This window comes from Hylobates moloch, unplaced genomic scaffold (assembly GCF_009828535.3).
Source record: "Hylobates moloch isolate HMO894 unplaced genomic scaffold, HMol_V3 SCAFFOLD_9, whole genome shotgun sequence".
Taxonomy (NCBI): Eukaryota; Metazoa; Chordata; class Mammalia; order Primates; family Hylobatidae; genus Hylobates; species Hylobates moloch.
In genome coordinates, this window is record NW_026652284.1 from 104,247,397 (window position 1) to 104,266,925 (window position 19,529).

Below are 19,529 nucleotides of genomic sequence, written 5' to 3' on the forward strand. Positions count from 1 at the left end.
GGGCAGGTAGACCCAAAGGAAGAAAGACCACATGGGAATAAGAGCTTTGGACCTTAGCCCTTCCCAAGTGAGGAATGTAAACCTAATGCCATACTCTAATAATTCCACCGAAAGATAATCAAGCAATATATGGGAGGAAGAAGGTTTGAGGAGTGAAGAAAAAGAAGAAAGCCTAAAAGAGATGGGAGTTTGAAGATTCATTTATGCTGGGACAAAGGGAGAAAGAGCTGCTTGTTCCAAGTGCTGAGATGTGGTCTGTAGTCTATTTTTGGCTTAAAGGTTGATTTCTTGATGTTTAGGAGAGTGGAGAGCAGGACTTTAATTAGCCTGGATATAAAGAAGATGGAATAGGAAAGACAAACCATTTTCTTCGGGGCCCAGGCAAGAGGAAGTCTTAGGCTGCGGTGGGCGCGTCTAGTAGTCCTATCTGTACTGCATGGATGACTTGACTTGCCAATATTTGTTTCTCTATTTTCCTTGCACTCTAAACAGCCCAGTCATGGGTGATGTGCTGATGCTTAGCTGTAGAGGGCAAGGAGCAGGAGAAGATGGAGGCCAGTGACCCCAGGCTGAAAAAGATTCCCCAACCCTTGGAAGATTGTTTCTATCGTGGGCACTGTTGGCATGCTCCAGGGTGGGCAGAAAGCATGCAAGAAAAATGCCTCCATTTTCCTGGGGCAGTCCTACAGCCTTGCCCTCTGCCATTTTGCCCTTGAACACTTAGCAGATTTCTCTGAAGGGCTATGAGAGGCTGGCTTAACAGGGATGGGCTTTACACAGTGGGGCTCTGAATTATTCCTGAGTCATTCTTGGTTCAGAGAAGCCACAGGAAGAGGAATTAATTAGCATCCTTGGAGGTGTATTTCCTAGACTCGGCTGACTCTTGCAGGTGAAATATTAAGATTCTCAATCACTGTTTGTTGAGTTGTGATATTTGAATCTCATTATAATGGTTGAGGGGACTATAATGTACAAAATGAGGGGCTAACACGGAAACATCCACCTACTATCACAATGAGATGAAGGATTCCAAAACACAGTATGCAAGAACGAACTGCTTCCCGTGAGACCGGGAGCCGGGGCCCATCCATTCAGGCCGTTAGCCTTGCTTGAGACATTTTTGATCCGGAAGAGGATTGTTCTTTTTCTCCTGAACCTGAGCATTCTGTTCCTCCAAGGCTGAGCTAATCCTGTGCATAAGTAGAGAAGGTAGCCAATTTTGTGGGCTAACTGTAGGGGTTGAGATTGAGTGGAAAGGAAGTAGAGGTGGATTATAAAGTGCAGCCTATGCAAATGTATCTACTAAAGGCTCTGAATTTAATACATTTAATCATTCCTTTTGGTTAAGAATTATTTTAAATTTCCTTTAGATCTCTTTTGGTTAAGAATTATTTTAAATTTCCTTTAGATTTCTCTTTGAGAGGATAGCTCATTGGTACTGTCTACTTAACCGCAAGGGTTTGTAAACCTGTTGCACATTAAAATCACCAGGGGAGCTTAAAAACCACTGAGCCTTTGTCCCATCACTGACCAATGACATCACACTCTCGGGGATGGGATCTGGTCAAGTGTGGGGCACAGTTTTAGAAAGCTACCCCCATATGGATTAGATGTGTAGCCAAAGTTGGGGCATCATTGCCTTAAGGAAATAGAACATTGAACAGGTAAGTTTTGATGAGAAGATCATGGAGAGAGAGAACTTACAGAGGCATGGCAAGGCAGAGTGTCACATGGGTTTATATTTTAACAATTTCTATTGAATTCTGCAACACAACTGCTTCTATGTGTAGTGGTTTGCCGTTAATGAATATATCCCAGTCTTAGAAAGATGAGGACCCAGATAGGACATCCTAAAGAAGGTATTTCCCAGCAGGCTACTGGGAATTTACCCAAAGGCTTTATAGATAACCTTTGAATGGTGGAAAAATTTTGTGATTTTGTTTTGTTTTTAAGCTAGACCTCATTACATACAAATTTATTCTAAATTAGCTACGTGTGGAGCTTTTAATAGTTCAGTGTGAGGGATCAATAAGGTCATCTGTGTAACATCCTAGTGAGAAAAAGCAGAACTAACCTTATGGCCACTTCCTGAACAAGAGGAACAGAAGAGGAGCCTGGAGCTCGGAGAAGTCCCAGGGCCAGCTCCAGTGACATAGTTAGAAAGTAGCCTACATGAGACCCATACTCAAGCAGTCCAGCCCCTCTTTCTTGTGCCAGGCTGGCTGCCTCCCTGCAGTGCGGGCCTTGTGGTTAAACACTGAGTGATGCCACCTGAACAGATGTGCTGAGCAAATCTAACACGTGCCTCATTTAATGTTCTCATTGTTTGGATACAGATATCGGAGTCGCAGTAGCTTTCACCCTGAGGAGACCAGGTTGGTATGAGGGTTCCTGTGTACCTCTTGCCTTATCTTGGGGATGACCCTGGGAGGATATTATGATCCTAAACCAGAAAGCCCCATACTTTTTGTGAAGTGGGAGGGTTCTCATGCTGGAATTCTCTGCAGAGTAGAGGTGGTTGGGGACGTGGTGGCAGCTGCCTTAGTGACTTACCAGGTAAGTCTTCCTGATTTGATGGTTGATCCCGATACATTGTCTGGAAACCCCTGAAATCCCCTTATTTGTCAGCAAGCATAATATCATCTTCCTCATGGTATGCTGTGGGGATCCTAAAAGACAATGTGTGTAAAATGATGTTCCTGGCACACAGTGAGTGCTTTATACAGGTGTAAAAAAATTGTAAACTCACATTTCCTTGTTATCAATATTGTGACACTTTGTAGCATGCTTTACATTTGAAAAACATTGTTTTCTATTTTAATATCACCCTGTGAATTGGGTAAGAAATGTCCTTGTGTCACATGGGAAGAAATATGCATCTGAGTTAAGTATCCAACCCCAAAGTCTAGAGCTAACAATGAATTCAGGCAGGTGCCCGAGCTGAGCCCTGTGTCACGGGTTCATTCTCTACCGCCCAATCTGCCAGTGGCACCATCATTCTGGGCTGGTGAGCCATGCCTCCTCTTACTGCTCCATGTCACAAGGCTGTGGAGAAGAAATCAATTTTCATCAAGAAACCTTTTCATGCTGGGAGTCATGCTGGGTGTGCCCTTGATGACTGACTCACAGTTTCAGGCAAACAACCTTGTATGTTTGTGATACTAACATCAGCGCACCCAAGAGGGCCGCGCTGGTTGTAAATCCTTCGGGCATTCCTGGAAGTTTATTTGGCTTACCCTTCACGAGGCCTGAGCCGTGCCTAGACCACTGCTTCTCAACACTGGGTCTGCCCTAGAGTAATTAAAGATCTCTGAAGGTGGTTCGAGACATCAGTATTTTTATAAACTTCCTTAGGTGACTCCAATGGGCAGCAGGGTCCAGAGCTCTTGGCTTCAGAAGGGCAGGGGTGCCTGTCTCTATGAGGTGGGGCATCTCGTCCTCTTCCGTGGTCTGTGACAGCATCTTCAGCCATGCCCCAATGCCTCAGGCGCTGGCTTCCCTACGGGAGAACTCAGAACCCTGAGGCCACCCATTACGAGGATGCCAGCTCCCGAAAGGAACCTTATGTCTCCCTCGGCAGATACTGTCTTTTATTATTAGCAACTCCCTATTTATGGATGGAAGTCATTTAGCTGCTTCAAGCAGCCTCCAGAACCCAATGGCCACATTCCCAGGAACATAAAATTCTGCCTCTTTGAACTGCTCATGGCAGGGGGCACCTGGGGACCACAAATGCCAATTCGGGGTTGGGAAGGTACTAGCTTTAGGTCCCTGGCTTGGGAACGACCCTTTGAAAACAGAATAATGAAAACTATTATTGGAAGTCCTCCTTGTGTATGTTCTCCAGAGATTCCTGGGAGACTTAGGATGATGTTCTCATCAGAGGATGATGGCAAATCAAAGGCGGACAATGCTACCTCCAAGAAGGGCACTTATTTAGCACTTTCTATATCCCAGACACCGTCTTAGGTGCTTTGCTATGTTAAATCATTTTATTCTCACAATAATCCTGTAGAGTAGTTATTTCCATTATACACAAGAGGAAACTGAGGCTCAGGGAGGTACTGGACTTGCCCAAGGAGTTAGGGGTCCTGTCCACATCTGGGTGCTTTCAGAGTCCATTCTTTCCATTCTAACGTATCTCAGGGTCTCAAAGGACCCCTGGATTCCCCTAGGCCAGTCCCCCCTTCTGATGCTTGTCTTCTCTACAACATCCTTTAACAGTGATGCTCAGGCCTCTGCTTGCACGTCTCCAGGAACGGGAACTTCATTTCCTCGCAAAGTAGTTCACTCCACCGTTCAGACAGCACTGATGTGGGGGCTCCTTAATTCCTTATCTGAATTAAAAAAAGCAGGACATACATAGAATAAGTGAACAAATAAGTGAATAGAATAAGTGAATGAGTCGAGTGAACATCTATCTCCTAGAGCCTTCCACTCACTGGTCTTAATCCTACCCTTAGGACAATAAGAATAATTAAGGTTTATTGAGCAAATAGTATGTTCCAGGTACTGTGCTAAATACTTTCTGTTTATTATCTCATTTCACACATGAGGACCCTGAAGTTTAGAGAGACTAAGTGACCTGCTCAAAGTTGCAGAGATAGTGCTGGGATTAGAATCGAGGCAGTCCGACTGTGGAGGCTGATCTTAACCACTGCACTCCACACATCCTAAGTCCTAAACATATAAGCTAAATGGGAGACTGATTGTTCCACTGCTTTTCATGTTCCAGGCCCACAGATGTTCACTGAATGGGGTTTGAATCTTTGCGGCCATCTCCTCCCTTCACCTCCAAATGTTCACTTCCTTGTTCCTTCCCCTCCTCTCTCCAAGGCTGGCCAGCCTGCCTGCGTCAAGGCCAGGACTTTCCTCCAGCCCAGTTTCATCCATCTGTGCCCCAGAGCCCTGTTCTCAGCAGTCCCCTAGCTCAGAAAGGGGTTCTGTAGGAGGCTGGCAGAGCATTAGGAATGCTCTTGTCTTTCAGAGACCACGGACTGGGGAGATTCCTGTGATGAGAAGGAGGCTTACGGGCATGGTGGCGGGCCCCTGTAATCCCAGCTACTTGGGAGGCTGAGGCAGGAGGATTGCTTGAACCTGGGAGGTGGAGGTGGCAGTGAGCTGAGATCGTGCCACTGTGCTCCAGCCTGGGGAACAGAGCAAGACTCCCTCTGGGGGTTGCAGGGGGTGGGGAGAGAAGGAGGCTTGGAAAATGGCTTCCTGCTCATGGCTAACAATAATAGCAGTGGACCTTTTGGGCATGTGCCATGTGCCAGCTGAGCTGTGTGCTTATGGAAGGACCTCAGTAAGTTCCAGGGCTTCTTGACCTTGGTCTCGAGAGCCCAGGTCTGGTGACAGTGTTCACTCTGCTGAAGGGAACGGACAGGCTCTGGCTGCCCAGTGGTTAGACCCTGGGCTTTGAAATCAGGCAGGCCTGGGACCCAGTGGTAGCTCTGAGATGTTCAGAACTGTGTGACCTTAGAAACATTGCCCAGCCTCTCTGGGCCTTGGCTCCTCATCTGTAAGATGGGCAGGAGAGGGTTGCTATGGTGATTAAATGATGTGACTGCTTTTTTATGCCTAGCAGAGTGCCTGATGAGCCAGGAGAAATAGAAATTTCAGCTCGTGTTGTTAGTATTTAGTTTGCCTCACCTACATGCAATTCCAGGTGGACCTCATGATTCCAATTCAGGTGGAATTTTTGTGGTTCTGCAAAAGCAGAGCTCCCTGGAGAGCTTGCTGGGTGCCCCTAACACTTGTCTTTTGCCCCCATTCTGGGTGGATGAGGAGGCTGATGGGCTTCATGAAGCTTCGTGTGTTTATGTGTCTACCTTCTCCTAACACATCTGAATGACTCAAAGTTTTTATTATTCTTTTTTTTTCTTCTTTTCAGAAAGGGGATGTTTGGGCTGAAGCTGAAGAAGAAGAAAAATAAGGCAGAGAAGGGGTTAATCCTAGCCAACAAGGCTGCAAAAGGTGAGGCTGGGGGTGGGGTGCTGACAACTGGGGCCTGAGAGTCTCGCAGAGTGGACCCCTCCTTGGCTGAAAATGCAGTTCCCTCTCAATGGGAGTGAGGGGGAGTGTGTGTGCTGCCCCCTGACCCTTTAGGTCCTGCCAGTCACAGGTGTAGGCCCAAGACAACCCCCAAGGCCCTTGGTCATCTGGGCCAAAGAGGTGAGTGGGCATGGAAGGGGTCCCCGTGAGAAAGCAGCAGCAGGGTTCAAACTCTGTTTCTGTTCTTATTTGTCCTGTGACATGAGTGGCTCTGAGTCTCAGCTTCTCCTTTATCTAATGTCATGATGTGGGTTGCTGGGCTGATCTCACACAGCTGTGGGGAAGATCGAACAAGATTTTGAAAATAAGAGGATCACAGTTACTGTGGGGGAGGCTTCACACACAGCATCCCATTGAATCCCTCCACCATCTTCTCAGTAGCTATTGTCACCCTAGTTTTACAAGTGAGTTTACAGAGATGCAGAGAGAGTAAATAAAGTGTGGAAGAGACGATGCAGAATTTGCAAGGCCCAGTGAAAAATAAAAATGCACAGCAGTTGTTAAGAAGTTATTAAAAGTGTCAAGATGGTGACCGCAGAGCTTAAGTCAAGTGCAGTGAGGTTCTTCTGAGCTTAGGGTCCTGTATAGCTGCACAGACCACATATCCATGAAGCTGGCTGGCCCTGAGCATGGGAGGTACGCAGCCAGGAAGCAACAGCATTGGGATGTAAAACCAGGCTGCTCACTTTCTGCTGTTAGAATGGGATACTTCCTTCTCCAAAAGGGTGAAGTCTTGAGTTACGGGGTGAACTGCATCAGTAGAGGCCAGGACTGGGTAGATCCTCAGTGTTTATTGAATCCAATTGGATCAATGGTTTCCAAGTGGACAGACGGGGTGGTCCTCTGGAGACTTCTGCTGCATAGCCTTGATTAAAAACCAGCTCAAGGCTAGTTTTCTGGACCATTCCTAAACCAAAATGGTAACATGGGTCTTGTTAATCTTCACCCGTCTTGTCTCCTGGGGGCCCTGCTTGACTGCCATCTACTGTAGATGTCCTGTAGCCATATGTTGTACCTAACTTCACTCCTTGCCCTTAGGTAGAACCTATCCTTACAGTAGAAAAGTATGGAAACTCATTTACACCCAGGTATTGATAATGATTAAGAGCCTTGGATAGAAAATGAGGGACATTGCATTTTCAGTGGGGACAAGGCTTAAAGCTTAAAAGTCCTTGCTGATTCAGTGAAACTTCCAGGGAGTGGGTGGAAAAGGCTTTGGGGTTATTCCTGGTGTCTTTGAAACTGTAACACTGGGGTAGGCCCTGTGACACAAAGTTGAATAAGGCATAGTCCTTTCCCTCTAGGACCTTATGAACACTAGTATTTATGACATATTTAGTAAGTCTCTGCTGCTTTTTCTTAACATACATCGTTCATGACTCTGAAAAGTAGATTCTGTTGCCCCCATTTTATAACAGAGGTTCAGAGAAGGTGGGTGGTTTGCCCCTGGTCACACAGCTAGTAAATGGAGAAGCTGGCTCCCGATCCCAGGTGAGTCTTATATCAGAGCCTGAGTTTCCTACCCCATGGGCGGCCTCCAGTTAAGAGCCCTCCCTGAGAAGCTGGCGGATACCTAGGGCAGTCGACCACAGGCATTTCAGAGGAGTTTGCTCCTGTGGCTCATTCTAGAGTCTGCAGCCCACAAAGCAAACAGGGCAGGGAGGAATCAGGCCCCTCCTAGAAAGTAAACAGCATCCATCCTGCTGTCCAGAGGCCAGCCCTGTGGGAGACTGAAAAAACAAGGCCCACAGAACAGAGACTTTGGTCTTGCCTTCTTGGCCTGGCCTGGAAAGTTAGGGCTGTTTGGGGTTAAATGTTTGGAAACTTTCTAAGTCTCTTGCTTTTTTATCTGTGTATTTTGAGGCATCGTAGTTACATCTTAAATTCTTAAAATTCTCTTTACCCTACCCAAACCTAGCCATTAGTTACATAACAAATAGTTATTGGGTACCTCCCACAATCATCCATTTGCCCATTTATTCAAAATGTATTAGAGGAATGTCTAAGTGTCAGCCCTGGGCTAAATTCTGGGAATCTAATGGCAAAGACTGGACCGTCCGAGGGGAGGACAGCTCTGTGCAGGACTCTTCTGTTTGCCCCTCCGGATTTATTCTCCACCCTTAGCCAGCTGCTCTCTGTCCTCTATGGAGGCATGGCCCAGGTCTCTTACCCTCTGCCTTTCGGGCTGGCTCTGGCCAATGGGGTGCTCCAGCAGGAGGTGTGGGAGGGAGGAGCATGGGTCAGGCTCCAGGTGACCCTGTCCCTCACCTACAGGAGGGTCACTGCTCCTCGTTGGGAGGCTGACCCCACCAGACTTACTTTCCTTTGGGGTTCCAGTAACTGCTCTCTCTCTGCTAATTTTGGGGGGTGCCTAGGAGTGGCAACAGCTTGGCTGTTGGGAGCCCCAGATGATGACAAGATCTTTTGTGGTATTCCTACATAAACATCTTTGTAAAACGTCCTCAAATCATCTTACTCTGATTGTACCATCTGTTACCTATTGGGACTATGACTGAGGTAACTAATGGCATTGCAAGTTGAGTAAAGTGCTATTTAAAAAAAACAACCCCAAACAGACAGTGGGCTGAAATGGAGACTGCTGGGGAATCTCTTCGTGCAGTCAGAGAAGAATTCTCTGGGGAGGTAACATTTAAGCTACAACTTCAAGGATGAGAGGGAGCCCACTGGGCAATGGGCAGGGAGGAGAGCAGTGCAGAGGGAGGGATGCCTGTGAAAAATTCCAAGCAGCAGAGAGCTCATGAGATTAGACGGAACTGAAAGGGGCCCTTGTGGATAGAGCGCATGAAGTGGGTGAGAGGGCCAGGCAGGCAGGAAGTGTGGGCAGAACCAGATGGAGCAGGTCTCTAATTGCAGATTGTGTATGGACTTCAGATTTATTCTAAGTGCAATGGAAAGCCATTAAGGGGTTTTAAGAAAAGTGACACGGTCTGGTTTTTATAAGGTCACCCTGGATGCTCCATGGTGAGCAGACTAAAGAGAACAAAGTAGTAACTCAACAAATTAGTGAACGAGTGCTGTAGAAGAAGCTTTAGCTAACCGCCTTTCTACCTCAAGGTCTGTCTCACCCTCCAGAATGTACAGAATGTACGCCCCTAGAGGGAGGTGTACTTGATTTGCTAATTCCTGCATCCTCAGCATCTACCCTAGCACCTTTTCTTGCATATATAGCGTGTCTTTGAATGTTCACTGGAAGCTTGAAACTTGACAGCAAGGCCCCAGCCTGAAGGCCCTTGCAGTCAAGGAGGGGAGCAGATATTTTATCTTGCTGCTTCAAGGAGCACAGCCAGGCACTGGCATTCCTTCTGGCAGCTCTGTAGTGCTGGGCTTGTCTTTATTTCCTGAGTGAACGGGTAATAAAAGCAGACTTCTATACATGAAGAGATCCTCTCTGTAGCTGCTGAGTACCTACAAGGCCTGGCCTATGTGCATGAGCTCCCTGGACACAGCTGCGTTTCTTCGGATGCAGTACTGTTGTGTGTGGTTTGCTGTTTAAAATCAGAGAACCAAAATGCATCAAAGCTGGAAGGTACCTTAGAAAGTATTAAATTGATGGGTTTAAAAGGTGAGTCCCCTGGATCCCTGGGATTCTGAACCGTGGCTTCAGGAGTGTCTGAAGGTGGTGGCTATGAGAGTCTGCAGGAGGCCTCTGTCCCGATTCCACTCCATGGAACATAAAACAGTGTGCTATAAACAGGCTTGTGTTATATACTGAAGTTCCATATCAAGTTACATTTATAAAAGGATTCTGTTGCTTTAACAAATTTTAAAACCACTTTTCTTGCCCAATTCTTTTGTCTTATGGGCAAGGAAAAAAATGCCAAGAAATGCTGGGTGGTTTGTTCAAGTCATCCAACTGGGAGTGCATAGACTTGAATGTCTACCATGGACCCTGTATAAAGCTAGGGGCTTCATATAGTTTGTTTAATTTTCCTAACCTGTTGGGGGTAAATGATGTTAACCTTGCCTTGTTTTACAAATGAGGAAAACGGAGCTGAGAGAAGTAACTTCTCTGAATCAAAGAACGAGAAAGTGGAAGGACTGGAATTTGAACCCAAATCTTTTGGATTCAGGTCTTTGAGCTACATCATGCAGAGTCTCTCGGTTTATTAGGAAGGCTCAGCCACTCTTGTTTTTGCCGAAAATCTGGTTGAGAAGCGGTTCTCAGGCTTTGCTGTACACTAGGATCATCTGGGGAATTTCAACAATCTCGACATCCAGCAACATTCCAGATAAATTAGAATCTAGGGTGGATAGGAAAATATTCTAAGGAATATGTTTATTATCTATTCATTTAAGTTTCCTAAATGCATGTGTACTGTTTCATAGGGCTTCCCAGGAAACCGATCCTTCCTAGACTCGTGTGTCACAAACTACCATTAACTCAGTAACTTAGAAGAAGGCAGATGTATTCTCTCTCAGTTATGGAGGCCAGATGCTGGAAATCAGTATCACTGGGCCAAAATCACAGGCCCCACTCCTTCCAGAGAATCTCTTGGTCACCAATTCTAGCTTCTGGTTGTGGCAGTATCTGTCTAATCTCTGCCTCCATGGTCACATTGCCACCTTTTTTTTTTTCTACGCAAAATCTCCCTTAAGGATACATGTGATTGCAATTAGGGTTCACCTGGTTCACCTCATCTCAAAACTCTTAATGTAATCACATCAGCAAAGACCTTTTTTCTAAATAAGGTAACATTTACAGGCTTCAGAGATTAGGACTGGCTATCTTTTCTGAATATCACACATTGCTACTCAAAATTGACCTGCAGACGGCAGGAATAACCTCATCTGGCATCTAGCTGTTAGAAATGCAGAATTTATCTGGGCATGGTGGCTCATGCCTGTGATCCCAGCACTTTGGGAGGCTAAGGTGGGAGATTTGCTTGAGCCCAGGAGTTTGAGACAGCCTGTGTAACATAATGAGACCCCCTCATCTCTACAAAAAAATATTAACAAGAAAAAATTCACCGGGTATGGTGGAGTGTGCTTGTAGTCCCAGCTACTCAGGAGGCTGAGGTGGGAGGATCCTTGAGCCTGGGAATTCAAAACTGCAGTAAGCTGAGATCTTGCCACTGCATTCCAACTCCAGCCTGGGCAATAAGTAAGACCCTGTCTCCAAAAAAATTAAAAAGAAATTTACAATCTTGGGCCCCACCCAGAACTACTGAATCAGAATCTGCATTTTAACAGCTTCCTAGGTGATGCTTATGCATACTAGATTTTGCTAATGAGGCTCAGAGAATAAATGATGCATCTAAAGTTCCATTGCGGCAAGGTCATGACTTGAAACATGTCTTTTGTTAACTTAAATCATACAATTTATAAATTAAGAAGGTAGACTTTATTTTTTATGAAGGGTTACAGCCTGCCAGGTGCCCATTTGATGGTCTGGGAAGCATAGCCTCCCACAGAGCGCAGAGACAGACACTTCCAGAAAGGGAAGAGTACGACAGGAATTCAAATTGAAACGGTTGGCCAGATATACATATTTACAGGTTACAGGAGGAGCTATGAATATTCAAGAAGGTGGTCTTGATGCATGTGTTCTGAACACACGTGCGTGTTATATATGACCCAAATTTACCTTGGGGTGGAGACTTAATATTTAAATGTATTAGAATTAGGCTGTATGTGTAAAAAGATCTTTTTAAGAAACAAAAGCACTCAAGTGTGCAGACTCTTTAAGCAGCCAGAACCAGTCTATAGTTTGTAGTTTTTTTTGTTTGTTTGTTTGTTTTGAGATGGAGTCTCAGTGTCTCGCTCTGTCTCCCTAGGCTGGAGGGCAGTGGTACAATGTCGGCTCACTGCAACCTCCACCTACTGGGTTCAAGCGATTCTTCTGCCTCAGCCTCCTGAGCAGCTGGGACTACAGGTGCCCACCACCACGCCCGGCTAATTTTTTTTTTTTTTTTTTTTTTTTTTTTGAGACGGAGTCTCGCTGTCGCCCAGGCTGGAGTGCAGTGGTGCGATCTCGGCTCAGTGCAGGCTCCACCCCCCAGGGTTCACGCCATTCTCCTGCCTCAGCCTCCCGAGTAGCTGGGACTACAGGTGCCCTCCACCTTGCCCGGCTAATTCGTTTTGTATTTTTAGTAGATACGGGGTTTCACCGTGTTAGCCAGAATGGTCTCGATCTCTTGACCTCATGATCCACGTGCCTCGGCCTTCCAAAGTGCTGGGATTATAGGCGTGAGCCACTGTGCCTGGCCTGTCTGTGGTCTTTTTATCAGGAGAAAGTCACTGAAGTCAGTCTCTTGTGTAATTAAAGCTGTAGTTATAGCTTGTAGAACAGGGGCTGGGAGTCAGTTATTCAGTGTCTGTCAGTGGTGGGCAAGCAGTAAATCATTTATTGCTTATCTTGAGGCTGGTGCTTGTGCAGCTGCTAGAGAAAAAGAAAAACCTGTGGCAGTTAGAGCATAGTTTTGTTTGTTTGTTTGTTTGTTTTTTTTTTTAAGTATAGGAGTGCATGACTTAACTTTTGCCTGTCATGACTTTAGGCCCTGTTTATAATTTGGTATCTTATTGCCACAGAGAGTCCATTTTGTCAGTCTTATCTCTATTTTAACATTAATGCTGGTCAGTTGTTGTGTCTAAACCACAAAAAGGAAGTATAATGAGGTATGCCTGATCTCCTTTCTCATCATTGCCAAAAACTCAGGGTTTTATTTTTGTTTTTTTATTGTTTTTTGGGATGGAGTTTCATTCTTTTGCCCAGGCTAGTGTGAAGTGGTGTGATCTCAGCTCACCGCAACATCTGCTCCCCTGGGTTCAAGCGATTCTCCTGCCTTAGCCTCCCAAGTAGCTAGAGTTACAGGTGTCTGCCACGACACCCGGCTCATTTTTGTATTTTTAGTAGAAAGGGTGTTTCACCGTGTTGGCCAGGCTGGTCTCGAACTCCTGTCCTCAGGTGATCCACTCACCTCAGCTTCCCAAAGTGCTGGGCTTACAGGTGTGAGCCACTGCGCCTGGCCAGAAACTCAGTTTTTAAGATTTTTCTGGGGTCCCCTTGGGTGTGGGAGGGGGTTGCTTAGGATTTTATTTTTAGTTTACACTTTAGATTCATAATCCAATTTTTCTTTTCACAATCCCGTCCACATAAATCTGTTCTTTTTTGGAAACAGAAGAGGCATAGTTTTAGAAAAATGAAGGATGTATCTGGCATTTCTGCCAATAAGATGTTAAGTTTTATGCTGGCAGAGTATGCCTTCTAGTCTCTTTGTACCACTTATGGTGCCTGCCACGGGGCTGGCATAAGGCAGAGGCTCGATTGCCACCACGTGTCAATTTCACAGGATTTTCTTTGTTTGTTTGCTTCTCCAGATAGTCAAGGTGACACTGAAGCACCACAGGAGGAGCCTTCTCACCAGGAAGGACCAAGAGGAGATTTGGTCTATGATGATGCTTCTATCTTTCCTGTCCCCTCAGCTCCTCCAAAGAGAAGGTACAGTATGGATGCAGGTGGTCAACACACATTTGCTGAGCATCTCCTATGTGCCAAGCACCTCTGCAGGTGCTGGGAGAAGAGACGAGAGTAAGACATAGTCACTGTCTACAGGCAAACAAGGTCTAAGGCAGGAAGACTGTGTTAGCTCAGTTTTCTCTATGGCAGTGCTGGCCTCTTGATACTGTTCAGCCTTCATCAGGCCAGGATCATGGTTCTACAAACTTCTGGTCTTAAATCTCCTGAGAGAAGGTGCTCATGTCGCTCACAGTTCAGGAATGACAGCAGGAGCTGTCTCTTACCTGCTCTTTGATTCATCAAGGTGCTCATTATCTTAGCTTCTTGTCTCTCTCAAATCAGAAAGTGGTTCTTACGCTACCCAACAAAAAGTCAAAACAAGCTGGCCTTCTGCATGCATTTCACTGCATCAGTTAGCAATAATGTGTAACAGCCCCCAGATCTGTGGCTTGATATAATAAGCAGTTATTATTGCTAATGAATTAGTTGGATAGTTTTGCTGATCCCAGATAGTTGCAGATGCATCATTCATGTTTCTGTAGTCATTTGGCAGCTCTGCTGACTAGTTTAGGAGTTGGCTGGTGGTAGCCTGGCTTAGTACTGCTTCAGCTGAGACCGGCTGTTCTCTGCATGATACCAGATCCTCCATCAGGCTAGTCTGAGCTCGTTCCGATGGTAGCAATGGCAGGGTTCTAAGAGAGTGGAAGTACAGAATTTCTCTTGAAGCATAGGCTTCGAACTGGCAAAAGTCATTTCTGCTGCCTTCTGTTGGCCGATACAAGTTACTAGCCCAGCCCACATAAGAGTAGGAAGAGACTAAAAGTTACAGGGCAACAAGTTTGGATACAGAGAAGCCAATGACTGGGGCTAACAATGCTTTCAGTCTACCATATTTGTTTATGTCAGTTTCTTACTTGTGATAATTCCTCATGCCCTTCCCTTTCTTTTCCACTCAAAGTTATTACTGTCAATAAAACAAATTAGTGCTTCCCCATGTGTCTGATCCTGAGTTGTTGTTTCTGGGTTGTGACAGGATGGCAGGGTGCATATATATGGGTTAGAGGGCAGTGGGAATTAGAGAAGGTGATAACTCAGAAATTGACACTCAAAAGAAGACAGGAAATGTGTACACACCTACTCACCGCAATATCTCCTTCCTTCCTTTGCTGCACCCTGACAACCACCACCTCTCTACCCTAGTCTCTGAATAGGGATTTCAATCATCTTTTAATACTCAAGATATTTCTTCCCATTCATTTTACTGGGGTGATAGCATTAAGTGGAGGAAGGCAGGAGAAAGAGAAGGAAGGAATAACAGCCTTTTTCTTTTTCCTTGGTCAGAACATTCTCCAGCAATTGAAATTCTATCCACCTACCAATGCTCAATTCAAATCCAACCTCTGCCGTGAAATCTTTGTTGTGTACTCTGGTCCTCAGGAATTTTTTCTCAATAGCTCTTCTGTCATATTTTCTTTATCCTATGACACATTTTACACTTGCCTACTAGTTCTTTTTAAATATATTTCTGTCTTCTCTCCCATGGATGATAGATTGTTACTTCTCAAGGGCCAGGAAGATGGCTTATTCATTTTTGTTTTTCCCCTGAATCTAGCACTGGGCTTTCACACAATAGATAATCAGTACAAATTTGCCACCTTATTGATGAACCAATTAAGTGATATTTACCCTTTCTTACACGCATTGTCTCCTTGAGTCCTCAGAGTAACCCTATGTGGTAGGAATTCTTATTTTTACTTTCAGTTGCGGAAATTAAAACTAAAGTCCAAAACTGGGGAGAACAAATATTCTCACTCAGATCAGTCTGACTCCAACGCGCTGAGATTTTTACTAACTTAATCTGTTCTCTATCGGACTTGATTATAATCAGCAGAAATGGGATGAAGTCAAATGCAACATGGTATTGTTAGTAACCAAGGGGACAAAATGCAAGAGGAACTCAAGCTCAGTTCATTTCCCACTGATTTCAGCTTCTATGACAACAGGAATTCTTCATCTCTTTCTGTTGTTACCCATCTCTAAATGCCCAGGTGTTGCACATCTGTTTTCAATTACTTGTGACAGTCCAGATAAATGAAATCCCCTGCAATGTGAAATTTCATGGAGATGGTATCTTTAGTCATTCCTTTCCATTTTTTCCTTTACCAATTCTTTCAAAAGCAATTATGATTATACCTATTAGACATGGCAGAGTGGTCCTGTGTATGGAATCAGGCAGGAGACTGGGAGTTCCTTATTTAGACCCAGCTCTGCCACTGATTTGCTGAGGTATCTCAGTTTCTCATTTTGTTTAAAATTTTAAAAAATACTGATAATAATATAAAAAGAGCTGACATTTATTCTTGCCAGCTACTGAGTTAAACCTTTATATGAATTATATCATTTAATTCTAGCAATCATCTCAAAAATGCTATTATAAGCTCCATTTTTAGGATGAAAAATCTCAGAGGTCATTTGTCCGCTTATACTCATCTCCCCCAGAGATGTAGAGAGAATATATAATAATATTAAATGAAAGGACTTAGAAATACTTGGGAGAATATTATCATGACTTATGGATATTCTTCCTTGATGAAACAAATATATTAAACTTTCTTTTAATAGATCAAAACTGTTGACTAAGATCCATGATGGGGAGGTCAGATCCCAAAATTATCAAGTAAGTGACTGGCTCTTCCTGCCCAGCCTCCCCCAGTGCTTCCTGTGTGCATGGATGGTGGTGTCCGGAATGGTGTCCACACTGCTTTGTGTTGCAGATTGCCATAACCATCACCGAGGCTCGCCAGCTGGTGGGTGAGAACATTGACCCAGTTGTGACCATTGAGATTGGGGATGAGAAGAAGCAAAGCACAGTGAAGGAAGGAACCAACAGCCCATTTTATAATGAAGTAAGTCATGGAGGTCACCCACAGCTTTTGCATTACGATTCTCTTCACCACCATTCTGCAGGATCCTTCGGTCAAACAGAAGAGCTGTGCCCCTCCTGTCTTCCTCCCAGGTCCCCAGTTAAGCCCATGGCAAACTCACTGATTCTTCTTACAAACACAGCCCCCTAAAGCTTTTCACAAAAGGGTCGTGGAAAAGAAAGGGAAGGAATTCCTCCTGATTTTAAATTCACTGCTACATTTTCAACACACATTTTCTTATTTCTTATCAGCTCATTTTCATCCATTATAAGCCCTGGGTTTATAGTCAATACATTGATTGAATGTCAGTTAGGGAGAAGATACACATTCTTTTTCCTGGCAGAGACATTGGAAACTTAATTATTGTTTTTGAAATAGGCATACTACCTTGGAAAGTAAAAGTTACATTTTTCTAAGCTGTGTAGAAATTATAAAGAAAAATCTCAGAGAAGTTTCTAAATATCATACATGCTAAATTCTCTTTTTAAAATAAAAATATAGGCCGGGTGTGGTGGCTCATGCCTGTAATCCCAGCACTTTGGGAGGCCGAGGTGGGCAGATCACGAGCTCAGGAGATCAAGACCATCCTGGCTAACACGGTGAAACCCCGTCTCTACTAAAAATACAAAAAAATTAGCCAGGCGTGGTGGCGAGTGCCTGTAGTCCCAGCTACTTGGGAGGCTGAGGCAGGAGAATGGCGTGAGCCCGGGAGGCGGAGCATGCAGTGAGCCAAGATTGTGCCACTGCACTCCAACCTGGGTGACAGAGCGAGACTCCACCTCAAAAAAAAAAAAAAAAAAAAAATTACCTGGTGAAAAAATATGGCAAAAGAGACAAAAAGTATAACAATATAGAGTAATGTGTTTCCCTCTGCTCTTTGATCCCCAATGCCCTAGTCCTCTCCCTGGAAGCATTCACTCTCAGTAGGCATTTGTGTATCCTTCCAGAGATATTCCAAGCCTGTACCAGAATACAAGGAAATATTGTACCCAAATGGTAGCATTCTATACACACTGTTCTGGACTCTTCACTAAACAATGTATCTTGAAAATAAATCCCTGTGGGAGGTACAGCTCATTCCCATTTTGCCTTCCTGGCTGAAGAGTTTTTTATTGCCTTGATATACCATAATATACTAAACCAGTCAGTCTCTCATGAATGAACATGAAATGCTTTTAACCTTTTGCTACTACTTATAATAGTATAACTGGGTCACAAGGTATATGCATTTAAAATTTCCATGTCGCTAATTGCCTTCCAAAGAGGTAACAATTTATACTCAAATGAAGAGTGCACAGGAGCATTTGGTTACTTGTAGGCTCTTTGACACAATGAATTATTTTAAAAAATGCAGGACACTTTTAATTCTTATTATCTTGGCTGGACGCGGTGGCTCACACCTGTAATCCCAGCACTTTGGAAGTCTGAGGTGGGTGGATCACGAGGTCAGCCTGACCAACATAGTGAAACCCTGTCTCTACTAAAAATACAAAAAAATAGCCAGATGTGGTGGTGCATGCCTGTAATCCCGTCTACTCGGGAGGCTGAGGCAGGAGAATTGCTTGAACCTGGGAGTTGGAGGTTGCAGTGAGCCGAGATTGCACCACTGCACTCCAGCCTGGGCAACAAAGCAAGACATTGTCTCAAAAAAAAAAAAAAAAAAAAAAAATCTTATTATCTTAATGGGAGTGGTCATTTAAAAGGAAGGCAGGGAGAGCATGGATAATGAAATCAACAGAAAATACCCAAATCCCATTGGAGCTAATGACTCCTTTCCTCTTCATCATTTGTGCCTCTAAGCCTTTGACTATAAGTGAAATGTCAGTAGATTTTCCCTTCTTGTTCCACTTTCTACCCCCAGAAGAGCTTTTGGCATGGATGTCATATGAGATAATATATGAAAATGCTTTAAAACTGCAAAGCTCTACAGATTTATTAATTATAGTAATTATGCATACAAGTCCTGGATCTAAATGACATTAAACTAGGCCCAAGTGTAACTGGTAGAAAAATCACGTAGGAACACAAAAGTTGATCTAAAAACCTTTGTTACAACTCTTGACCTAAATATTCAAGCCCAACGTTCATCAGATGCTGAAGGAACCCATTAGTTGGAGCTGGGGAATATTTCCCAGCTAGAAGAATATGTGTTGGCCTGGAGGTCTCAGAAGCCTATGTGAGGCAGTTGAGTCTGAAACACATGAAACCCATCAGAAGGTAATAAATATCGCAACTCATTTGTCCATCCAAAGGAAGCCACAGCATCTGGTGTATTCAGAGAATGAAGAATGTTGTGTAAGTGAATTTTCCATATAAATTTTGAACACCAGGACTCTGAAAAAGTTTAAGCATAAATATGAGAAATTTCCTGAAATGTTGTATGTATTGTCTTCTTAAACAGAAGACACTGAACAGAATGGAATCTTTGGTTGATCTCTAAGGACCACCATTTTGAGGATCTCTTATAATGTATGATGACATTTTTCGGTTCCCACATTTTGCTTTTTCTGTTTTGCCCTTTGAAAGCAGGCCATCAGCACTTGGTCAGTTCTTCCTTTCTGCTGCAGCTGTGTCCATCTGTAAGGGGCCATTCTTCCACTCTAGAGCTCAAAAAAGAAAATCCAGGAAACAGCTTCCCAGGCCTGCCTTCCTGGTTCCCCTCAGTTCCCAAAACACACAAACCAGGACAAAACACCACTTCAGTTTTCTGCATCTTATAATCGTACAACCTCGAGTTTGGGAGGATCTCGACTCAAGAGTCAGATAGTGAAATATCTAATACTTGATCCCTTTGTGATAATGTCAAGAGAACTGAGGTTTGGTCCCAGACCCAACAATAACTAGCAATAGGAATCTGGGTAGCACCTTTTAAATTCTTTAGTCTTCAGTCTTATCTATAAAACATGGGGCTGGTCTAGATAATTTCTCCAACTCCAAAATTCAATCATGGTCTTAATATTAAAAATCCTCATGTCCATAGTTTCTTTGTATTCTCTCCCTGGTAAATCCTGGTAATTTCACAGGGATGTTTGAAACTGAAAAATCCTGGGAAAGGTAGATTTTAGTCAAGTCCA

At 44.2% G+C, this 19,529-nt stretch overlaps 1 protein-coding gene across 1 annotated transcript in view; it reads left to right on the forward strand.

The window, feature by feature from the left end:
* Positions 1 to 19,529, forward strand: part of FER1L6 (fer-1 like family member 6) — a 193,180-nt gene that overhangs the window by 23,376 nt on the left and 150,275 nt on the right. The window contains exons 2-5 of the mRNA XM_032758498.2: positions 5,894 to 5,976; positions 13,393 to 13,513; positions 16,154 to 16,208; positions 16,306 to 16,437. Coding sequence (XP_032614389.1) covers positions 5,901 to 5,976; positions 13,393 to 13,513; positions 16,154 to 16,208; positions 16,306 to 16,437 — 384 coding nt within the window. The 5' untranslated portion in view covers positions 5,894 to 5,900. The remainder of the gene's footprint in view (positions 1 to 5,893; positions 5,977 to 13,392; positions 13,514 to 16,153; positions 16,209 to 16,305; positions 16,438 to 19,529) is intronic.